At 36.7% G+C, this 18,834-nt stretch overlaps 1 protein-coding gene across 1 annotated transcript; it reads right to left on the bottom strand.

Annotated features, from left to right (window-relative positions):
- Positions 1-4,313: 4,313 nt before the first annotated feature.
- LOC144357035 (xanthine dehydrogenase/oxidase-like) lies at positions 4,314-17,091 on the bottom strand. Its single transcript, XM_085497582.1, has 28 exons — positions 17,034-17,091; positions 16,770-16,866; positions 16,348-16,456; positions 15,887-16,075; positions 15,601-15,771; positions 14,911-15,052; positions 14,362-14,529; positions 12,604-12,680; positions 12,404-12,500; positions 12,203-12,306; positions 11,704-11,888; positions 11,337-11,550; positions 11,121-11,223; positions 10,844-10,895; positions 10,572-10,698; positions 10,073-10,192; positions 9,548-9,769; positions 9,242-9,375; positions 8,777-8,951; positions 8,230-8,421; positions 7,879-8,024; positions 7,562-7,643; positions 6,600-6,824; positions 6,255-6,329; positions 6,051-6,103; positions 5,508-5,688; positions 4,943-5,131; positions 4,314-4,496 (listed from the first exon to the last, which is right to left on the bottom strand). The coding sequence occupies exons 1-28, from the start codon at positions 17,089-17,091 to the stop codon at positions 4,314-4,316; spliced, it is 3,870 nt and encodes a 1,289-aa protein (XP_085353708.1).
- Between the last annotated feature and the right edge of the window lie 1,743 nt (positions 17,092-18,834).

Below are 18,834 nucleotides of genomic sequence, written 5' to 3' on the forward strand. Positions count from 1 at the left end.
GCAATTTTGAACTGATAGATGTTTGGAGAATTAGAAATCCAGAAATGAAACACTTTACATGGCGAAGGCTACATCCAGTGCTTATTCAAAGTCGTCTTGACTATTTCTTAGTAAGCAACTCCCTTCAGATATCAGTGGATACTTGTGATATAATTCCAAATATTTTATCTGACCATTCGTCTATTACCATCACTATTGGGGATAAAAGAGGCAAATTAGGTAATTCATATTGGAAATTCAACAATAGTCTTCTCCGGATTCCAGAGTATATGCAGCTTATCAAAGATAATTTTAAAAAATGGAAATCAGAGTATAACACATTGGGTAATCCACAGGGTTTATGGGATTTTCTTAAATATAAAATTAAGTCTGTTACAATCTTATTTGGTAAGCAAAAAGCACGGAGACGGCACCAGCAAATTACCTCACTAGAGTCCAAGTTAAAACTATTAGATATGAAATTAAGTGTCTGTGAGTCTGAGGAACTAAAAACATCTATGGAAAATATCCGAAGAGAACTACAGGTGCAAAATGACCATCTATTGGATGGTGCAGCCGTTCGTGCTCGTGTGGATTGGTATGAAATGGGGGGAAAAAATATTTTTTATGCCTTGAAAAACAAAATGCCAAAAATCTCAAATCACTCAGCTATTTCATTCATCTGGAGAAATTGTGACTGATGTAAAAGCAATTCAATTGGAAATATTTGAATTTGTTCTACTATAAATACTGCTAACTTGTACTCAAATAAAGAAATTCGTGTGTATGACATCTTACCGGTGTTAAAACATACAACAACAATCAATCAATACTAGTACCTAAATCCCAGTGTGATCTAGAGTGGTCTGTCTAAAAATGTCATCGTCTGTCAATGCAAATATATGTGTACCTCCAGTTTATAGTGCATACAACTTGGGTGATAGTACGTTTTTTCGTACTGCTTCCGAGCCATCTTAATTGTGAGGTGGCATGAACTCTGCCCAAGCTGGCACAGCCCCGTGTGAGCTTGTTTCTGTCAATCAGCAATTCGCTGGGCTAGAGAGAGAGAGTCAGTTTGTACTGCAGTGCATTACTTACTCTATAACATAATGCAGGTCAGAGCAGGGTTAATATAATCACACAATGATTCTGCTTCTAAGCCTCTTCCTGTAACTTCTACCTCAATGTACATAACAGTGAGTGATTATTTGTGACTTCGTGTGGAGTTAATGAGTCTAGAGAATACAAGTGTAATTTTGGTGAAGGTCACAGTCTATTTGATCCCGGTTTCTATGTGCATTTGTACTAGGAGCAGATGATGAAATAGACCTTTTTGTTCAAGTAGTCAATTATAGTTACATCAAGTAGTGTATCAATAAAAATAGTTCCTTGGCACTATTAGGTATGACGGATGCTTACTTACATTCCAGTGCAACCATACCATAGTCAATCTCTTCCGAGGTTTGTGGTCAAAAGAACAGATTATCAGTTCAAAATCCTTTCCATCAGTCATTGTTCGGCATTAGTTTTTACATAGCCAAACGTCATGCTGAAAGCATTTTTATAAACCCTTACATCAATGACTGGCTTTTCAATAACTTACCTTGAGATGAACTTTTGGAGCTAGTTGCGTCCATTTCTCTGGTAATCAAGGTTTGACATAACTACACCACATATCTGTCATCTCAGATATCATCCACACTGCAAGAATTTATGAGCATAGGGATGATGTTCAGCTGGTGGTATGATACTCTTTTATGGTTCAGATCCATTAGAACAGCATGACCTTTGTAGTAGTAGTTGACTATTCTTGATCATTTGGTGAATACATATAAACCCTCTTCATCCAACAGTGTCATTAATATCAGATGCATCACATGGTGGGGCACTCTTGACTTACAAATACAGGAGGTCTGGGATGCTTACCAGGTTCACAGGCACATTAACTTGAAAAAGTTGAAAGCATCCAGCTTGTGCTGTTGGCTCATTTATCCGTGGGAGAAGGTTTTACAATAGTACTATATCCTACTTCATAAAAGAAGAAGACCTGTCAATGTTTTTCAGCTCCTCAGTAGTGGAGATCCTAACCGGGTGTGGGCCACAAGATTTCATTTGAATGAAAGTGTCTTTGAAACAGACCAAGTCTGACCCCACGATTGCCGCAATTCTTTTCAGTCTATGGCTGAAGCTAATTCTCGGTCTTTTGTCACACATTTGAATACTAAAAGATTGGTATGTGTCACAAAACCCCGTAACCAGGCATCGTTATATGGTAAGTAATATCTAGACTGCTATTTGAAGGTTAGCCTGAGCAGGATATACAAGACTGGTGCAATGAAGGCTTTAAGAATGGTTTAATAAGATCACAGGTTATTGTGCACCCGTGATTTGGCACACCGATTTGGTTTATATCTGATTAACAAACCACAACAAGCAAAATCACTTTAGTTTGTCTCTTGTCAATTAGTCAAATCAAGCAGCATTTAAACCCTAATCTTGGGTAGTAGCTGCAGCAAGTTAAATGTTGTATCCTTTAGTGGCAAGTTCACAAGTTTCAGGTAGACACTGTCAAGATCAAATGACCAGGTCCCATCTATATATATATATATATTGTATGAAGTCAGTTGGCGATCTCACCAGGGAGAGCCTTTAGCCTTGTGTTTAGAACCCCAAACTGAACATCCTGCCCTGGTGATACCCATTCACCTTCTCTCTCGAGTGTGTTAATGATCATGACACTTATTAATCAAAAATGAATTACCGTTTTATACACAAACCCAAGCGGGAAAATGGGGTCTTTTTTTGCTTAGCATACATTGTTGACATTCTAGATATGAAGTGTTGCATACTAAGGCTAATTTACATACATTCTGTTTTTAATATAATTTGTTCAAAGAAAAAATATACTAGAAATTATGCAAATAGACTTTTATTTGTGTAATTTAATTTAATGTTATCCCATTAGCCGAATATTTATTAACTATAATACATCACTGACGCTGAAATGCGAACATTTTTTTAACATAAAATAAATAAATAAATGAAATAAATTATCTAAAGAAAACAGAAATAAACTTTGTTGTGTAATGTAATTATTTAATTTGTCTCGGTCCTAATATTGGCAGGGCTACCACATGTAAATGAATAGAGAAAATAAATACAGAAATAATTGTAAATTGGGAAAACTTTTTTTGAACTTTGTTTTGTAATGTAATATATGTTGTATCTAATAGTCTCGATCTCCATTGCTACTAGTATTAGATACGTAATAAGAATAAATAAAAATACTGAGAATAAATTGAAGAAAATAAATACATGTAAAGAACTACGCTTCAATGTGACATTTGCCTTGTAATGGCAATCTAATTCAGAGTTATTATTGTCGCAATCTCCTTGCAAATTACCTAAAAACGAGCTACAGGAAATTAATAAATGACGACAATAAACTATTGTTTGACATCGTACCGGTGTTAAAAACTTGACACACCAATCATGTAAGAGTTTTCATGTAGTCATCAAAATGCGTATGTAAACATTATTTCATTGGGATGCACCTTTGTCGGATATTCCATTTATTACTAATTCCTTGTGTGATCTGGAGTGGTCTCTGTCTACAAATGTCATCATCTGTCATTGCAAATATATGTGTACCTCCAGTTTCATATGATTCTTACTGTATAGAAGTCTCCCTAACTCAGAAATAATTGTAAATTGAGAAAAACTGTTTTCATCCAGAATTGCTTCAAACTTAACTTTGTTTTGTAGTGTAATATATTTTGTATGTAATATTTGCGGTCTCCATTGCTACTAGTATTGGTTACGTAATAAGGAGCTACTGCGAGTAAATAGTTGAAGATAATAAATACATGTAAAGAGCAACGCTTCAATTTGATATTTGCCTTGTAATGACAATTAATGTCAGAGCTGTTAATGTAGTAGCCTCCATATTGCAAATTAGTATTAATTCCTTAATAAAGGTCACTGTATTGTAATGTAGTGCAATTTAATGTAATGCAATGACAACTAGTACTGAATGCGCAATAAGCGCTTACAGATAATAAATAAAAGACAAAAATAAAGAAATAAATTAATTACTAAACACAATTGTAATTTTGCTTCTGTATTCTATATAAAACAAATAAATATTATGAAGATTAAACTAAATGTAAATGTATTACGCGCTATAAAATAAATTGAGGGTCATCCACTAGAATGTACTAGATTGTAAAATACACTGACTACATGAATAATAAATAAAATTTATATGTTAACTGTTATTTAAATACGTATTACGCTATTAAAATTGTTGGGCTCTTCGGAGTTACGAAGATATTTTATAATTGTTCTGGAATTTCAAAACAATCTCCACAAGCCATTCTGATTCTTTGGGCAGTAGCTGGTGTGTCCAAATGGAAGTCTGTTGAATCACCCTTGATCTCCATTCGTACCGAACGAATGGCTTCTTTCACGGCAAAGTAAACGGAAGCCGCTAAAACAAGTGGCGGTTCACCAACTCCCTGTACGAATGGGATAACAAAATAAAAAATGTGATTCATGTAGCAGTAGGTTTTAAGAGTGTTCTAATATTTGACATTATCGTCAATGCCATGGACGGCAATGTTAACGTGAGGTTCAATGTCAAACCTTCAAATGAGTGATTATTATCTGTGACGCGTAGTTGTTTGCAAGTAATTCATCAAAATCACCTGAGGTCAAAAGTAGTAAGCTTTCCATCACCGATTTAAAGGACGAACTACATGCATGTCTTATGAAAAACGCCATCGACTTTCAAAGAGTTTACCAGTGAAAATACATAACGTGTACGTGGACTTCAGTCATCCCCAGAAAGGTAGTAGACTTTTGAAAAACAAATCTCAAAATTACTAGAAATATTTTGCAGAATGAGAACAAAAAATGATTACTTGTTTAGTTTCATGCGTTAAAACAACAAATTAATTCTTACCTTCGATGAAAATACTGCTTTGGGGTTGTCCGAATTAGGCATCAAGTGAATGTTAAATTCTCGCGGGATATCTTGAACTCGCGGTACATTATAGGTTCCTGGTCCAGTGGACAGCAATTGGCCCTTGTCGGACCAGTGGAGCTCTTCTGTCATAAACAGTCCATAGCCTTGTAGGAAAGCGCCTTCAATCTGTAACCATGTGTATGTGAAAAATTGTGTGTTTAGATCTTCCAAAGTTACTTGAGTAACTTTAGAAAAATGAGTTTTCTGTGACATTTTTGTAATTGTAGTAGGAGAAATAAATCCCTTGGTTAGACAAAAAGTTGTCAGAACCTAGTATGTTTCCTTTATAGTAACGTTGCTTCGAACCAACGTTATTCAAGAGACATGATCTTTGACATAACGTACACAACGAAATGCATCGAAGGATAAAAGACAACAGCCCCCCCCCCCCACACACACACACACACACCCAAGATTACTATCAAGATTACGTTACTATCAAATATATATACGAGATAACAGACTTTCAAGCAGACTTTAAAATGTCCTTTATTACTCATACCTGCCCGATGTCGATTTCAGGGTTGATCGACCTCCCGACTTCCATCACAATATCAGTACGTAAAACCACGTGTTCTCCAGTCAGTATATCAATCTCCACTTCCGAACACGCAACTCCGTAAGTAAAATATTTATACGGGTTACCTCGATTTGTCTTGGAATTAAAGGTGATGTCTTCGTCACTGAAATAATTATATAAAATGTGGAAATGTGTATCGTATTATGTAGTTTGGGGGAAAGATTTGGGGGCTAGCGATAACAAAACATGTTTACAATTTAAAATAGAATAAGAAGCGCTATGTGAAAATGGGAATGATGTATAATTACACCAGTCGGGCTTTGAAATGTTTTGAGGCCCTAAATATATCTATTATGAATTGTTTTATTTTCCAAAATGTTTTATTGATTCCCCGACTATCCTTGACTCAAACTGCTCTCTGCATATGTATCATTCATTCTCTTGATAAATATATATGGTATCGCGACGTCAGCACAGATAGTGTGACATCATTGAAGCACGTTCACGTGAATCAAAGGTATTTACCCAAAATGTCCCTCAGCTGAAAGGCTAACAACATCCTTGTACGCAGCTGCGACCTGGAAAGAATAGGACATTAGTGCAGTTACTCTCAATCACCGCGCGCTATCATATAAGAGCGTACTCAGTGCCGTTTCGATCTGCCGAGTAATTGTTTATAGCAAGTGAATATTCAAAATGGGCGCAATCGACGAACGGAACAGTACTTACCCACTTTTCCCAGGGTCCTTCGGGATTATTTTCCATGAATGGTTGTAACCTGTTTTTAATTTTTTTGCAAGCATTCTGTTAAAAAGAACAGTTCTATTTAATAATACTAACGTGATATTTCAGTGAAGTCACTAAGGTTTTGTAATGACACATCGGTTGTAAATATAATAGCAGGGTTGGTATATGCACCGTAAGTATGTATACTGACGCTGTCGCACATACACTGTATGGTAACACGTTTCGTCTCATTTCCGTAATAATTTATCATACCCCACCTAACCATGCATTAAAAGCAACGTTATAATTGACGGGTGGTATTACAACAGTGAACAAATAAAAACTCACCATGACGGCCATTCCATTGAGATCAGTACCTGTACTTGCAGCGGTTGGTGACGTATTCGGCACGGTATGCGTACTGGTTTCAGCGATGTACACACGCTCGACTGGTACACCCAACACAGTGCTGGCTATTTGTATCATCTTAGTATGGATTCCTTGACCCATTTCAATTCCACCGTGTGTTAATAACACTGAACCATCAAGGTACACATTCACCAATGCACCAGCCTACAGTACGGGACAGAAACACATATAAATACGTAATTAAAATTAGTCTTTCTTGTACGTCCATGTGTCCGTTAGCGATCTGTTCCCTGGGCTTATTGTCAGAAAATTCTTGAAGTAGGGGTAACGCTATTTATCGTCAGAAACGGAGTTTTAACCTTTGTGTGATATTTTGGCTGGCCGCTTTTGTACAAATGTGACAAGCAGGTCACATTTCGGTGGTAAAAATGGAATAACTCATGCTCTATGGTCATGGCTTCGTGTAAACTAAATCTTAGAGTAACAGTTTCGGACAAATCTCTTTCTACTCTGCCCGAGTTTGTGGCCAAAGTTACTATTTTGTTTTCGAGTTGAGGCCAGTGCTTCCACTGGGTCGACACTATACATTACACCAAATTTCCGAATGGCAAGATATAACAATTCATTATGCATCATAATGTTCAAGTCATGAAGCAATCAACATTACCGATCCATTGTGTGTTGAATTCTAACAAGCATTCCTTTTCCTTAACTGACTTTGTCAAACTTATCAGAGACCAACAACCTGTAGATCGGCAAAGAGCCTACAGGCTTGTCTGACTGTATGTTTGTCAATTATTAAATACACTAAAATAGAAAAAAAGGTCATAGTAAATCCTGTCTAGATTTTTCGGTCTTTGAATATTTTTCATTAACATTTATTTAATTTTGTATTTAATTACTGAAGAGTAACACAAATTAAAACATAACTTCTACCATACCTGACTCAAGAATTTACATCCAAATCCAATTCCGAGTTTGGTAGGGACTATCGAAATTCCTCTCTTTGTCCATTGATGGTTCCTATACATATATAAACATAAGAAAACATCAATCTCTTAGTCTCACGTAGCTGTATTATTTTGGAATTGAACATAATATGTATCCGTGATTGCGTATCTCCGTAAAATACCGAAAAATTTACTAGCGATTGTTGGAGTCATGACTAAAATAAGTAACCATTGGTAACCAAGTGTACTTCATTGCCAGCACACTATGTTTGTAAGTACACCGTATACTGCAATACTACTATACCTACCTGTTAAATAGTGCTACGTTTGTCTTCCTATTATGCAAATCGCTGACTTTGATACATTCGTCCCAACACTGTTGCATTTTCCAGTTTTCCATCACCTGCCCATATATGGTCAATTCTCCTTCCTTCAATAGATTGATTTGTCGGACCTGTAATTGGAGCATTTATTATAAAATTTCTATTAAAATCAACTAGCTAGGAACAATTAAGTGACGCGTGTACGTGTACGTGTACGGTGTTCAAATCATGATTACGCTGCGTTGTATCCGTTTACCAAACACGGCACGGAGCACCAATGCTTTTAATGGTTTGAAACTCTCACAGTGCGAGATAAAAAAAAAAAAAACATTTCACCTTCTCAGCTGGTAAGCCACATTTAATGGCAACTTGATTGATGACATATTCGGCAACCATCATCGCTTGCGATCTCCCAAAGCCTCTCATTGCTGTGTTGGACGGCAAGTTTGTCTTGCAAGTAAACCCTCTAGCTCGCACATGGGGAATGCTGTATACGTTGGTTATACTCAACAGGCCGACACCAGAAAGCTAGAATTAGAAAAAGCATCTCTAATTTAGGTACATTTGGGTTTCTCGGTTGGGGTGGTAATCACAACGAATTTGAGAAGCGAAGTCATTACTAGTACGGTATATGCTATCAACATACGCCAAAAATGCAATGATACAATGATATTCAAATTAGTCATATATATGATCCCAAGTGTAAATATGCAATTTGTCATTTTCTATATGTTATTGTGTTGTAATTTTGAACTCCTGATTTACGCGCGGTTCTCACTCTGATGAAGTAACGATAAATACTGTCTATCATAATACAATATTATAAGTGGCAGTGTGTACTAATTTAGATAAATCGATATATCCGTCGAATTTATACTCTTACAGTATTAGAAATACCCCGTGTGTTTCCTGCATTCAGATATACGTCCACGTCCAATGCCTTCAAATAACCATCTTTGGTGAACCCGACGCGATACTTGGCCAACTGTGGATGTCGTCCACCCGTGATAGCCATGTCTTCATCCCGACTAAGGACGCAACGCACAGGGCACCTCGTTCTAAACACGAATGAATGAATGAATGAATGAATGAATGAATGAATGAATGAATGAATGAATGAATGAATGAATGAATGAATGAATGAATGAATGAATGAATGAATGAATGAATGGTTGTGGGTGGGGTTGTTGTTTAAATTGATGAACGGATTCATGAATTCACATATAATACAAGGTTTGGATGATATTAAAAGTTGCAATGAATTAAATATTACTGAACCGTTATTAGAAGTAAGACATTATTGATCCAGACACTTCCCAAACCAATTACGGAAAAAAGTAGTACTTACTTATGAGACGCTACAGCACAGACTGTTGCGACCATGATAGGTCGGAATTCCTTGCCACCGAAACCACCACCAAGGCGAGTTACTTTACAAACAACTTTATTTGCTGAAACCCCGATTGCGCTGGCAACAGCACGCTGTGAATGTGAAACAATGTCATTACCATTTTAATGATTGACTACGTTAGGTACGTGACGAAGGAAACTCCTGCTGTAGGTTATCTCTTGAACCTCGTACGTAACAACATATCGACAAACATCACAATATTCAATCTATTGGTCTTCTTGAAACTCTACTTAATATATATACCTGTACAAGTGAAGTGTTCTGTGTTGATGAAATAATGCTCATCTCGCCGTTTCTGCCTATTGGAGTGACGAGGCAACAATGAGTTTCCATGTAGAAATGTTCTTGACCACCCATTCGCATTTCATCAGAGATGACGTCATCGGAATCGGAGAAACCGGCATGTACATCGCCATGGTTCAGTTCGTGGTGTGGGTGATAGAAAGAATTATTCTCGATCGCTTCCTGCAGATGTGTCATATATTTTTCTAATTTATTACATAGTACAATATATATTGACTAGTCTTCTATGACGTCGAAATAACGTAATGCCAATGCCAATCAAAATGACAACTGTGTATTGGTTTGTCATCTAGAGTATATGCAAGCTTTCAAACAAACTTCAAAACACCATGGCTGTTTATAAATGGTCGCTCTTTACCTATTTTGTCACGGAGATGGTTTGTCGTTAGAGGGCGCAACGTTTAAAATTGCATTACGTGTTTAATTTGCTCTTAAGATGGACAAAGTAGGTATTTATAAGTATACCTCAAAAGTTATAATTGGTTCCAGTTGCTCGTACACCACTTTAACCAGTCCAGCTGCCTTTCTGGCAGTGTGTCTGTCTTCAGCCACAATGGCCCCAATTATCTGCCCAACACAAGTTACCTACCCAAAAAATATAGTTGCTCAACAGGTTATCATTAAAATCAGTCGAATTTCATGAATCCTCGTAGAAACTTATTTGATTTTAGTGTGCCAAATAAACTTTGTTTGATATTTGGGATTTCTGAATATAGTTGGCAAGTAAAGTTTATAAAAAATTAAACTTTATTTCAAGCATTTAGTGATAAGATATTTCGAAATTGAAAATCAAATTGCATAGCAAAACAATAAAGAGACACATTATAAGAAGTGGTCCCCATTGATTCCCTATATATCATAAATGCACTTAGAATAGGTTTCAGAATCTTTATATGCATTGTAACTTCATTAAGGAAGCCCAATAAAAACGTTATAAACATAAACAATTTATTATAGAATTTACCTTATTGACCGCGAATATCTCCTCGTCATGGACCAGGCAACCGGTCAAATTACTACCAGGCACATCGCGGTAGTCGACAAAACGTACGACGCCCTCTATAGACATAGCAGCGTTAACATCAATTGAACTGCGAAAAGAAACTTGAAGATGAGATTGTGACGCGCACTTTTGTAAACATGTGAGTCCCTCATTTAATATTCAAAACACGGAAAGTAGAATTTTGGAATTAACGCAATCACTAATATATGATATGAAAATACAATACATCTCACCGTATATTTGCATGTGCGCACGTACTCTTGACGAGCCCGATGAACAGCTCATCTGCGGGTACAATGGTAGATTAATTACTCATATGAAATCAGAGCTGCCGGACGTTTAACACCAGAACTTTGTGTCTGCTTAGTAGAGCCTTATTTGCATACACATTAAATTATTTCAGGTTAATTCATTTCTATCTAGTCATTGATATATTTGAACATATATATTAACATATATATTAACATATACGTGAATATATTAACAACGGTTTATCATCATTCAACTTGCCTCTTCTCTGAGGAATGTCGTCCAAATATTGCGCGTCGCCCGTGACCTGTTCTTTAGCTGACACATGTACCACTGAATTACCAACATTCCCTTGAGTGTATTCCTTAAAACGAAAATAGGCACAAAAGTCAGAAGTATTCCTAGAAAATATCAGCGTATTGGTGAAGTAATTATTTATTTTATAATACAAGTGTATATTCTGCAAACAGACTATACCTGCCAACATTGTTTTCCTCGAATGGCCCTCTTTTTTGTTGATTTGATCACGTCTGTCGAAAACAATTTATTTTTCTTCAACATAACTTGGTGATAAAACTTGAAAAAAAAACTTTTCATCATGGAAGCTTTATAGTCAGTTATAGTCTTGCTGCCTGCAGCCAGCTGATCAAGTTCAGTAAACACTCGTTTCAGTAAGTCATCATTCCAGGCGCTGAAACACATCAAACAAATTTGAATACATTAAAAGTGTTGTGAGTCGTGAAAGATTTGTGTAATTTGGTTAATAAACGATAAATTATCAGTTCGGTCGTACAGAGCAACGACGTGCACCCAGTCCGAAACATACGATTTTCCTTAGTGTTACCTTCCAACCAAGTTTTGTCCAATCGTATTTAAGTACCCATTGCTTCCGATTCCTCCGAAGCAAACTCGCATGTCGTGAATGACGTCATCTTTCAAAGTAGCAACCATCCCAGCATTTAAGTAATTACTGGCCGCCGCGTGTTGCCGATGTGGGACGTCACTCCAGTAACCGCTGCAACATTGGTCCTATTCAAAAGAAAGCACATAATTTGAACAACTTTCATACGAATATAGATTACCTATACGCAGTGCCGTTGATGCACATCACGGCGTTGGTGAATGCTTACGTTCTTTATTTTATGATCGATCCGCTTGCACACAGTTAAAGCGGGGGAGTAGTCACCTGCGCATGCGTCACATGGCCATAGCGTGTAATTGTTTACAAACAAGCGTCTACCCACGAGCCTTTGCATATAAGCGCAGTAACCGATGACGTAGTGGGTCCTGCCAATGCACATTAAATGATGACGTAATGATATATATTCAGCGTAAACTCTTACCTTAACAGATACTGGGATGAAAAGAGACAGTATAAGACCATTTCCGTTCAGCAAGGTATTTTTTCTAATCAGGTATTTGTCCATAGGAATAATTTCTGCTTGACCTAGGATAGAATACACCAGTGACGTATAAAATCAACAACAATCACTTTCCAGAATTTATCTGTATTGCATTGAATACCACGTACTGCCTGTACTCACCACTTATTGCAATTATCGTGACATCACAGCCGCTGGCGGTGAGCAATGGAATTATATCTGACGTTATTGACGCTAAGGCAATATGCCCTCCAATTGTCTGTAATGTAAATACACAGAGTTCGGTTCAGATTGGTAAATCATGAATTATTTTTTTAAGGGCTTGACGGATAATTTTCATTTTTCACAGTGTTTAATCTTACTGCAGTGTTTCTTGTGTGAACTCCTCCGACAGTTTCGATACTCTCAACCAACGCCTTGAACAGCTTTGTTTCGCTCTCTGTGGACACAAGGATAAGAGTAAACGTATCGTATATTATCATATCCTACTGTTGTTACGCATGTTGTGATTGGTTGAGACTCGGTCATATGACAATAAATAAAAATGGATATTACATGGTATATTGCCCGCCAAGTGGATATTCATGGGTATATCACATGGATGACGTCACTGAAACTACTGCGCAACGATACTGCGCATAACAAATTGTCGTCTGCTGCACTGGTGCTGCCCTAGCCGCTCTTGCTTTCGGGGTTGCTTTTAAGGTTTTGAAGGAACTTTAGCCATTTGAAATAACCAGCGAACGTGCACGAATGGATATTTAGTAAGATACCTTGTTTTGATGTTTACGGCATTTTTTATATCAAGCTAAAATGTACGACAAAGTCGCCACTGAAACGTCGAAGCCGGTGTTGTCTCGGCGCGTTCTATGCTGTTAACATTTGTTCACGTTCCACGCTGATGCTAACCGAAAACGATCTAAAACTGAGTGATTTGTTAAAAAAGATGGTGTAGTACTTTAATGAGAAAGTAATTTCAGTCACTTCCACGGCATTTTTTATCAGGAGAGTGATCACTCAAATTATCAAGAATAACATTTTTGAAATGAATTGAGAAATTCTCAAACACAAGTTATTTGATCACTCTACAGATAAAAATGTCAGAGTGCCGTGGAAATGACTGAAATTACCTTCTCACGAACGTACCACACCTATTCACAAGCCACACAGCTTTGTTTAGAGCCGTGTTCGGTTAGCATCGGCGTGGAACGCGTAGAACGCGCTGCAGCGACCCCGGCTGCGACGTTTCAGTGGCGGCTTTGCCGTATATTTTTGCTCCATACAAAAACATCAAAACAGAGTATCTTACTTAATATCCACTCTGGCACGTTCACTGTCTATTTTGGATGGCTAAAGTTCCTTCAAAACCCTGAAAGCAACCCCGAAAAAAACCAGAGCAGCACCAGTGCAGCGAACGACAATTTGTTATGCGCAGTATCGTTGCGCAGTGGTTTCTGTGACGTCATCCATGTGATATACCCATGTAATATCCACTTGGCGGGCAATATACCATGTAATATCCATTTTTATTCCATGTCATGTGACCGAGTCTCAACCAATCACAGCATGCGTAACAACAGTGAGATGTGATAATTGATGATGATATCAGGTTCTGTAATTCTCGGGTCCAGTTGGTTATAACACCGTGACTCTGAACAAAATGATGAATAAAATTTCTAAAGAAGCCAACCTCAGTCCAATATATACATATATGAATGTCACTGTGTGTTGTGAATACTACATATGAATATTTGAAAATTTACGTATTTAATATTTATTGCCGTTATTGATATTTAATAGTAATATTAATTACTTAACCTTTATTTGAATGTTATACAATAAAACACAGGTGCAATGTAGAAGCTTTGTAATTCTCGGCCTGATGGATTAACTATGTGTCAATCATTTGTGTCTGTTTCTTTATTCGGTATAAAAACACAAATGTTAACCCCAACAGAGGTGACAATCGGGGCTCGTTTATTGAGCTCTTTGGATTGCCAAAATTATATTTGTACTTTTGTTAGGAGGTATCATATCACGTTCTATCGTATCTTATCATGTCGCATAATATCATATTGTTATATAGCACTATAAAGTAAAGGGTTTAGTACTGAACCTACCAGGAAGAGACGAAATAAATTCACGCAGAGCATCCACCATCCGACTCAATGTGACAGCGCCACCTATAGATAGACCTTTTTCTGACTTGTTGAATACGGTCAATTCCGGCACGTGAGAAACCGCAATGAACACAGAATGCTCGAAATTCGATTCTGTGCATGTACGCCCTGCAGTTAACAAAGAACGACATTAATTCAGTAAATACTGGGAACATACCTAGACATGTCTCATTATGTGGGTTTTTTCTAAGATAAAGATAACATCGCAATTGTTAAAATACAAAATAGAACAATGTTCGATAAATAAATAGTAATCGCGATAATTACATTATTTCTTATTTTGTTATTGTCAAGGCCATTTGTATTAATTTGTGATTTTTGTTTATTATGAAAACAACCAACACGTGAGTCTATGATAAGCCATAATGGGATTCAGTCATTATGCAGCATTATGAATATTTTACACGCATTGTATATGTCACATGGGACTCACATCGAACAAGCGCGTCGGCTCCTTACGCACATACACATTTCCACACGACAACTTACCTATATTTGTGTTGCCGCCCACTATTGTCGCCGTGGGAAATTGGGCCATCGATGCCAACATTTGTTTCATTGTCGTTGGTCGTATCCATGTGTGGTTATCTCCCCTGAAGACCACAGTTTTCGAGTGAAACTCTTTGTTCGTCTTGATAAGAAACATTTTAGAGTTATGTACAACATTGGCGAACAATGATTTACAGTAAGTCTGCATTCGGTGTAATATTTTAGCATATACCTGACGCCAGTCTCGATATCTTATCAAGTTAATTTGCATGGAAACCACTTTGTTCTCATGATTTCCGGAAATTCGGTTGGATGGCGGTTAGAGTCACCCCAAACACATAAAAAATAACGTGATCGCAGTTTATATAATTGTAAGACTGAGCATGCGCAAAAAGTCAACTTTTTGTTAGAATCAATTACTGAACAGTTCAACATTACTATAACATATATTCAGTATATAGTTGCCTGGGTCGTCCAATATAATTTGCATAATAAGCTGATTTAACAGTAGCACTATAGTGCTAACTTGTTGATATGCAAATTGCTGGCGGTAGAGAGTCGCGTAATTTTGAATACGTGACAGGACAGTGTAACAAACACTTTAATGTAAACAAATGTTACAATTTAATGCATTATTATCTCGGTTTGAACGAATCCCAGAGAAACACTTTATAAAGTATTATTACTAACCAGTAATGCGGGTGGAAAAATAGGTTCTTGAGTTTCCACCATCGATGTTCTTGACTCGTAATTGTCCCCAGCCGATTTGCCGTTTGGAACTACGTTTTCTGTTACACAATTTTCCGAAGGTATGCCACGACAACAACCGTTTGTTTTGGCACCTCCACAACAACCGTTCTCCTGAATGGAAAAGTAAAACATTTTGATCTTTCTTACGGGTGAGTGTTCACTGTCGACGTCTATACATAGTTATCTGCTGTTAGTATGAGAAGTGTTACACAGTACATTTACTGACCTTGCTGAACTCGTAGCATCCTTCCAAGACAGATCTGTATCCCGTACACCGACAGATTATTCCCTCTAAAGCTGAGTTGATTTCTTCTTTCGTTGGGTTCGGCTTGTTGCGCAATAGCGTATACATGGTCATCACTACGCCCGGTGTACAGAAACCACACTGTGTGCCATGATTTCTTAAAATACTCTCCTATTTATACCAAGAAACACAGAAACAAATACGACATTAATACTATTTCAAACTTTAACCTCAAATATTGCCGACGCGCTTTAATTAAAGCGCAGTGTTAGATTTCCTAAAAACCGTGTTTGGAGACGACTGAAGCCGGACATTGTAAAACAAGATTGTCACATTAAGTTTGTAAATAACACAATTCATTGAATCCGACACTCGTATTGACCTACTCTCCGAACATCCCAAGAAAATGACATATACCATGTTAAATTATTACAATCACTGACCTGAATGGGATGCAGCCTTTCCTGAATGTTGGTGACCCCCTCTATTGTGGTGACAGCCATACCATGAAGAGAGCACAGTGGAACAAGGCACGAATAAACACACACATGCCTTGACAGAAGAAAACGTTATAGCATAACAAAATTACTGTATACTGATAAATGGATCCAATATTGAACAGCTGATGGAACACGAAGTGGTGTGACGATTGACGCTTTGAACAATAGTTCATTGCGGAAGTTTTACTGATTTGCTTATGAAAACACCGTGTGTTCCCAAATCACATGAAAACATGGACAGGCGAAATTAAAGTTGCCTACTTACAGTCAAGATATCTTTGATAGACGTTCGCCTGGTTAAGAATGTCGTCAAAATATTAAAAAAGTGAAGAAAACAAAATAAAAGTTTATGTTTATGTACTTACTGTATAGTACCAGATTGTCTTTCGACGTAGGATATCATAACCGTACACACCCCGCAGCCACCTTGGTTGCACGATGACTTGGTACCAGTCATCAATACTACATTTATTATTAAAGAAATTCACACTTACAATATGACTCTGTGCGAGGTTCCAAGAGTAACATTGAATATGCATTGGAAATTATGTGTTTTACAAATAATTTATAATTGAGGGCGGTATGCTCGTGTGATGGCAGCATCATACATGTACATGTATAAAGGATACAGTTTTCTCGAAGGTGAGAAAGTAGCGTCATTTCCGGTTGTACATGTCTCTGTGTCATCTAATAAGTAACAATACACATTTCGAAACGATACATATCAACACATGGTGACATTTGTCATATTATATTTATACTGATACAAACAGCATATTTACGCTTTGGAACGTACACTGACACCTTGCAACGGATATATTTTGATATGTAGATTAATGAAAAGGCATTTCTGAACAGAGAACTTGGCTAAGTGCCATGGTTTGGTATTTTTGTAGTGAATACAAGTTTTTCTACAACTATTGGCATCGGAAGTCAGTGAACCGTCGTGTAACATGAATGACAAGGCACTGAACCGAGCCTTGTGTTATGCAAACGAATACTGCTTTGTTGGCGTCAATAAGGTGCATTTATTTCTTATTTTCTTCTGTTTATCGTGGTTAATAATCGCAACTCGTAGACGTTGTGTCTCTGTACCTCGTGCAATTACTTATTTTTTATTACAATTGCGGTTGTGCAAATGTAGATGTCGGCGGGGACCAGCACTGACTAGTTTACAGATTGTGTTACGCTAAATTTAGGACAAGTCCTCGACTGTGTGTTATCAATCTGCATATGGAAATTATGTATGTTACTAATCTTCATGTGAAAGCAATTTTACTGATCTGCTTATGAAAACAGTCTATTATATTAATCTTCATATGAAAACCGTTTTACTGATCTGCTTATGAAAACACTGTCTATTATACTAATCTTCATATGAAAACCCTTTTACTGATCTGCTTATGAAAACACTGTCTATTATACTAATCTTCATATGAAAATCGTTTTACTGATCTGCTTATGAAAACACTGTCTATGATACTAATCTTCATATGAAAACCGTTTTACTGATCTGCTTATGAAAACACTGTCTATTATACTAATCTTCATATGAAAACCGTTTTACTGATCTGCTTATGAAAACACTGTCTATTATACTAATCTTCATATGAAAACCGTTTTACTGATCTGCTTATGAAAACACTGTCTATTATACTAATCTTCATATGAAAACCGTTTTACTGATCTGCTTATGAAAACACTGTCTATTATACTAATCTTCATGTGAAAGCAATTTTACTGATCTGCTTATGAAAACACTGTCTATTATACTAATCTTCATATGAAAACCGTTTTACTGATCTGCTTATGAAAACACTGTCTATTATACTAATCTTCATATGAAAACCGTTTTACTGATCTGCTTATGAAAACACTGTCTATGATACTAATCTTCATATGAAAACCGTTTTACTGATCTGCTTATGAAAACACTGTCTATTATACTAATCTTCATGTGAAAGCAATTTTACTGATCTGCTTATGAAAACACTGTCTATTATACTAATCTTCATATGAAAACCGTTTTACTGATCTGCTTATGAAAACACTGTCTATTATACTAATCTTCATATGAAAACCGTTTTACTGATCTGCTTATGAAAACACTGTCTATGGTACTAATCTTCATATGAAAACCGTTTTACTGATCTGCTTATGAAAACACTGTGATACTAATCCTAATATGAAAACAGTTTTATTGAACTGCTTATAGAAACAGTGTGTGATACTAATCCGTTTTACTGATCTGATGATACTAATCTTTATATGAAAACAGATTCACTGATCTGCTTATGAAAACACTGTGTATGGAATTAATCCTCAGATGAAAGCAGTTTTACTGATCTGCTTATAAAAACATAGTGTATGATACTAATTTTCATATGAGATCATATGAAAACATCAGACGCGTATTAATAATAATAATAA

Source organism: Saccoglossus kowalevskii, chromosome 1, assembly GCF_978046115.1.
Source record: "Saccoglossus kowalevskii chromosome 1, keSacKowa6.1, whole genome shotgun sequence".
Lineage (NCBI taxonomy): Eukaryota > Metazoa > Hemichordata > Enteropneusta > Harrimaniidae > Saccoglossus > Saccoglossus kowalevskii.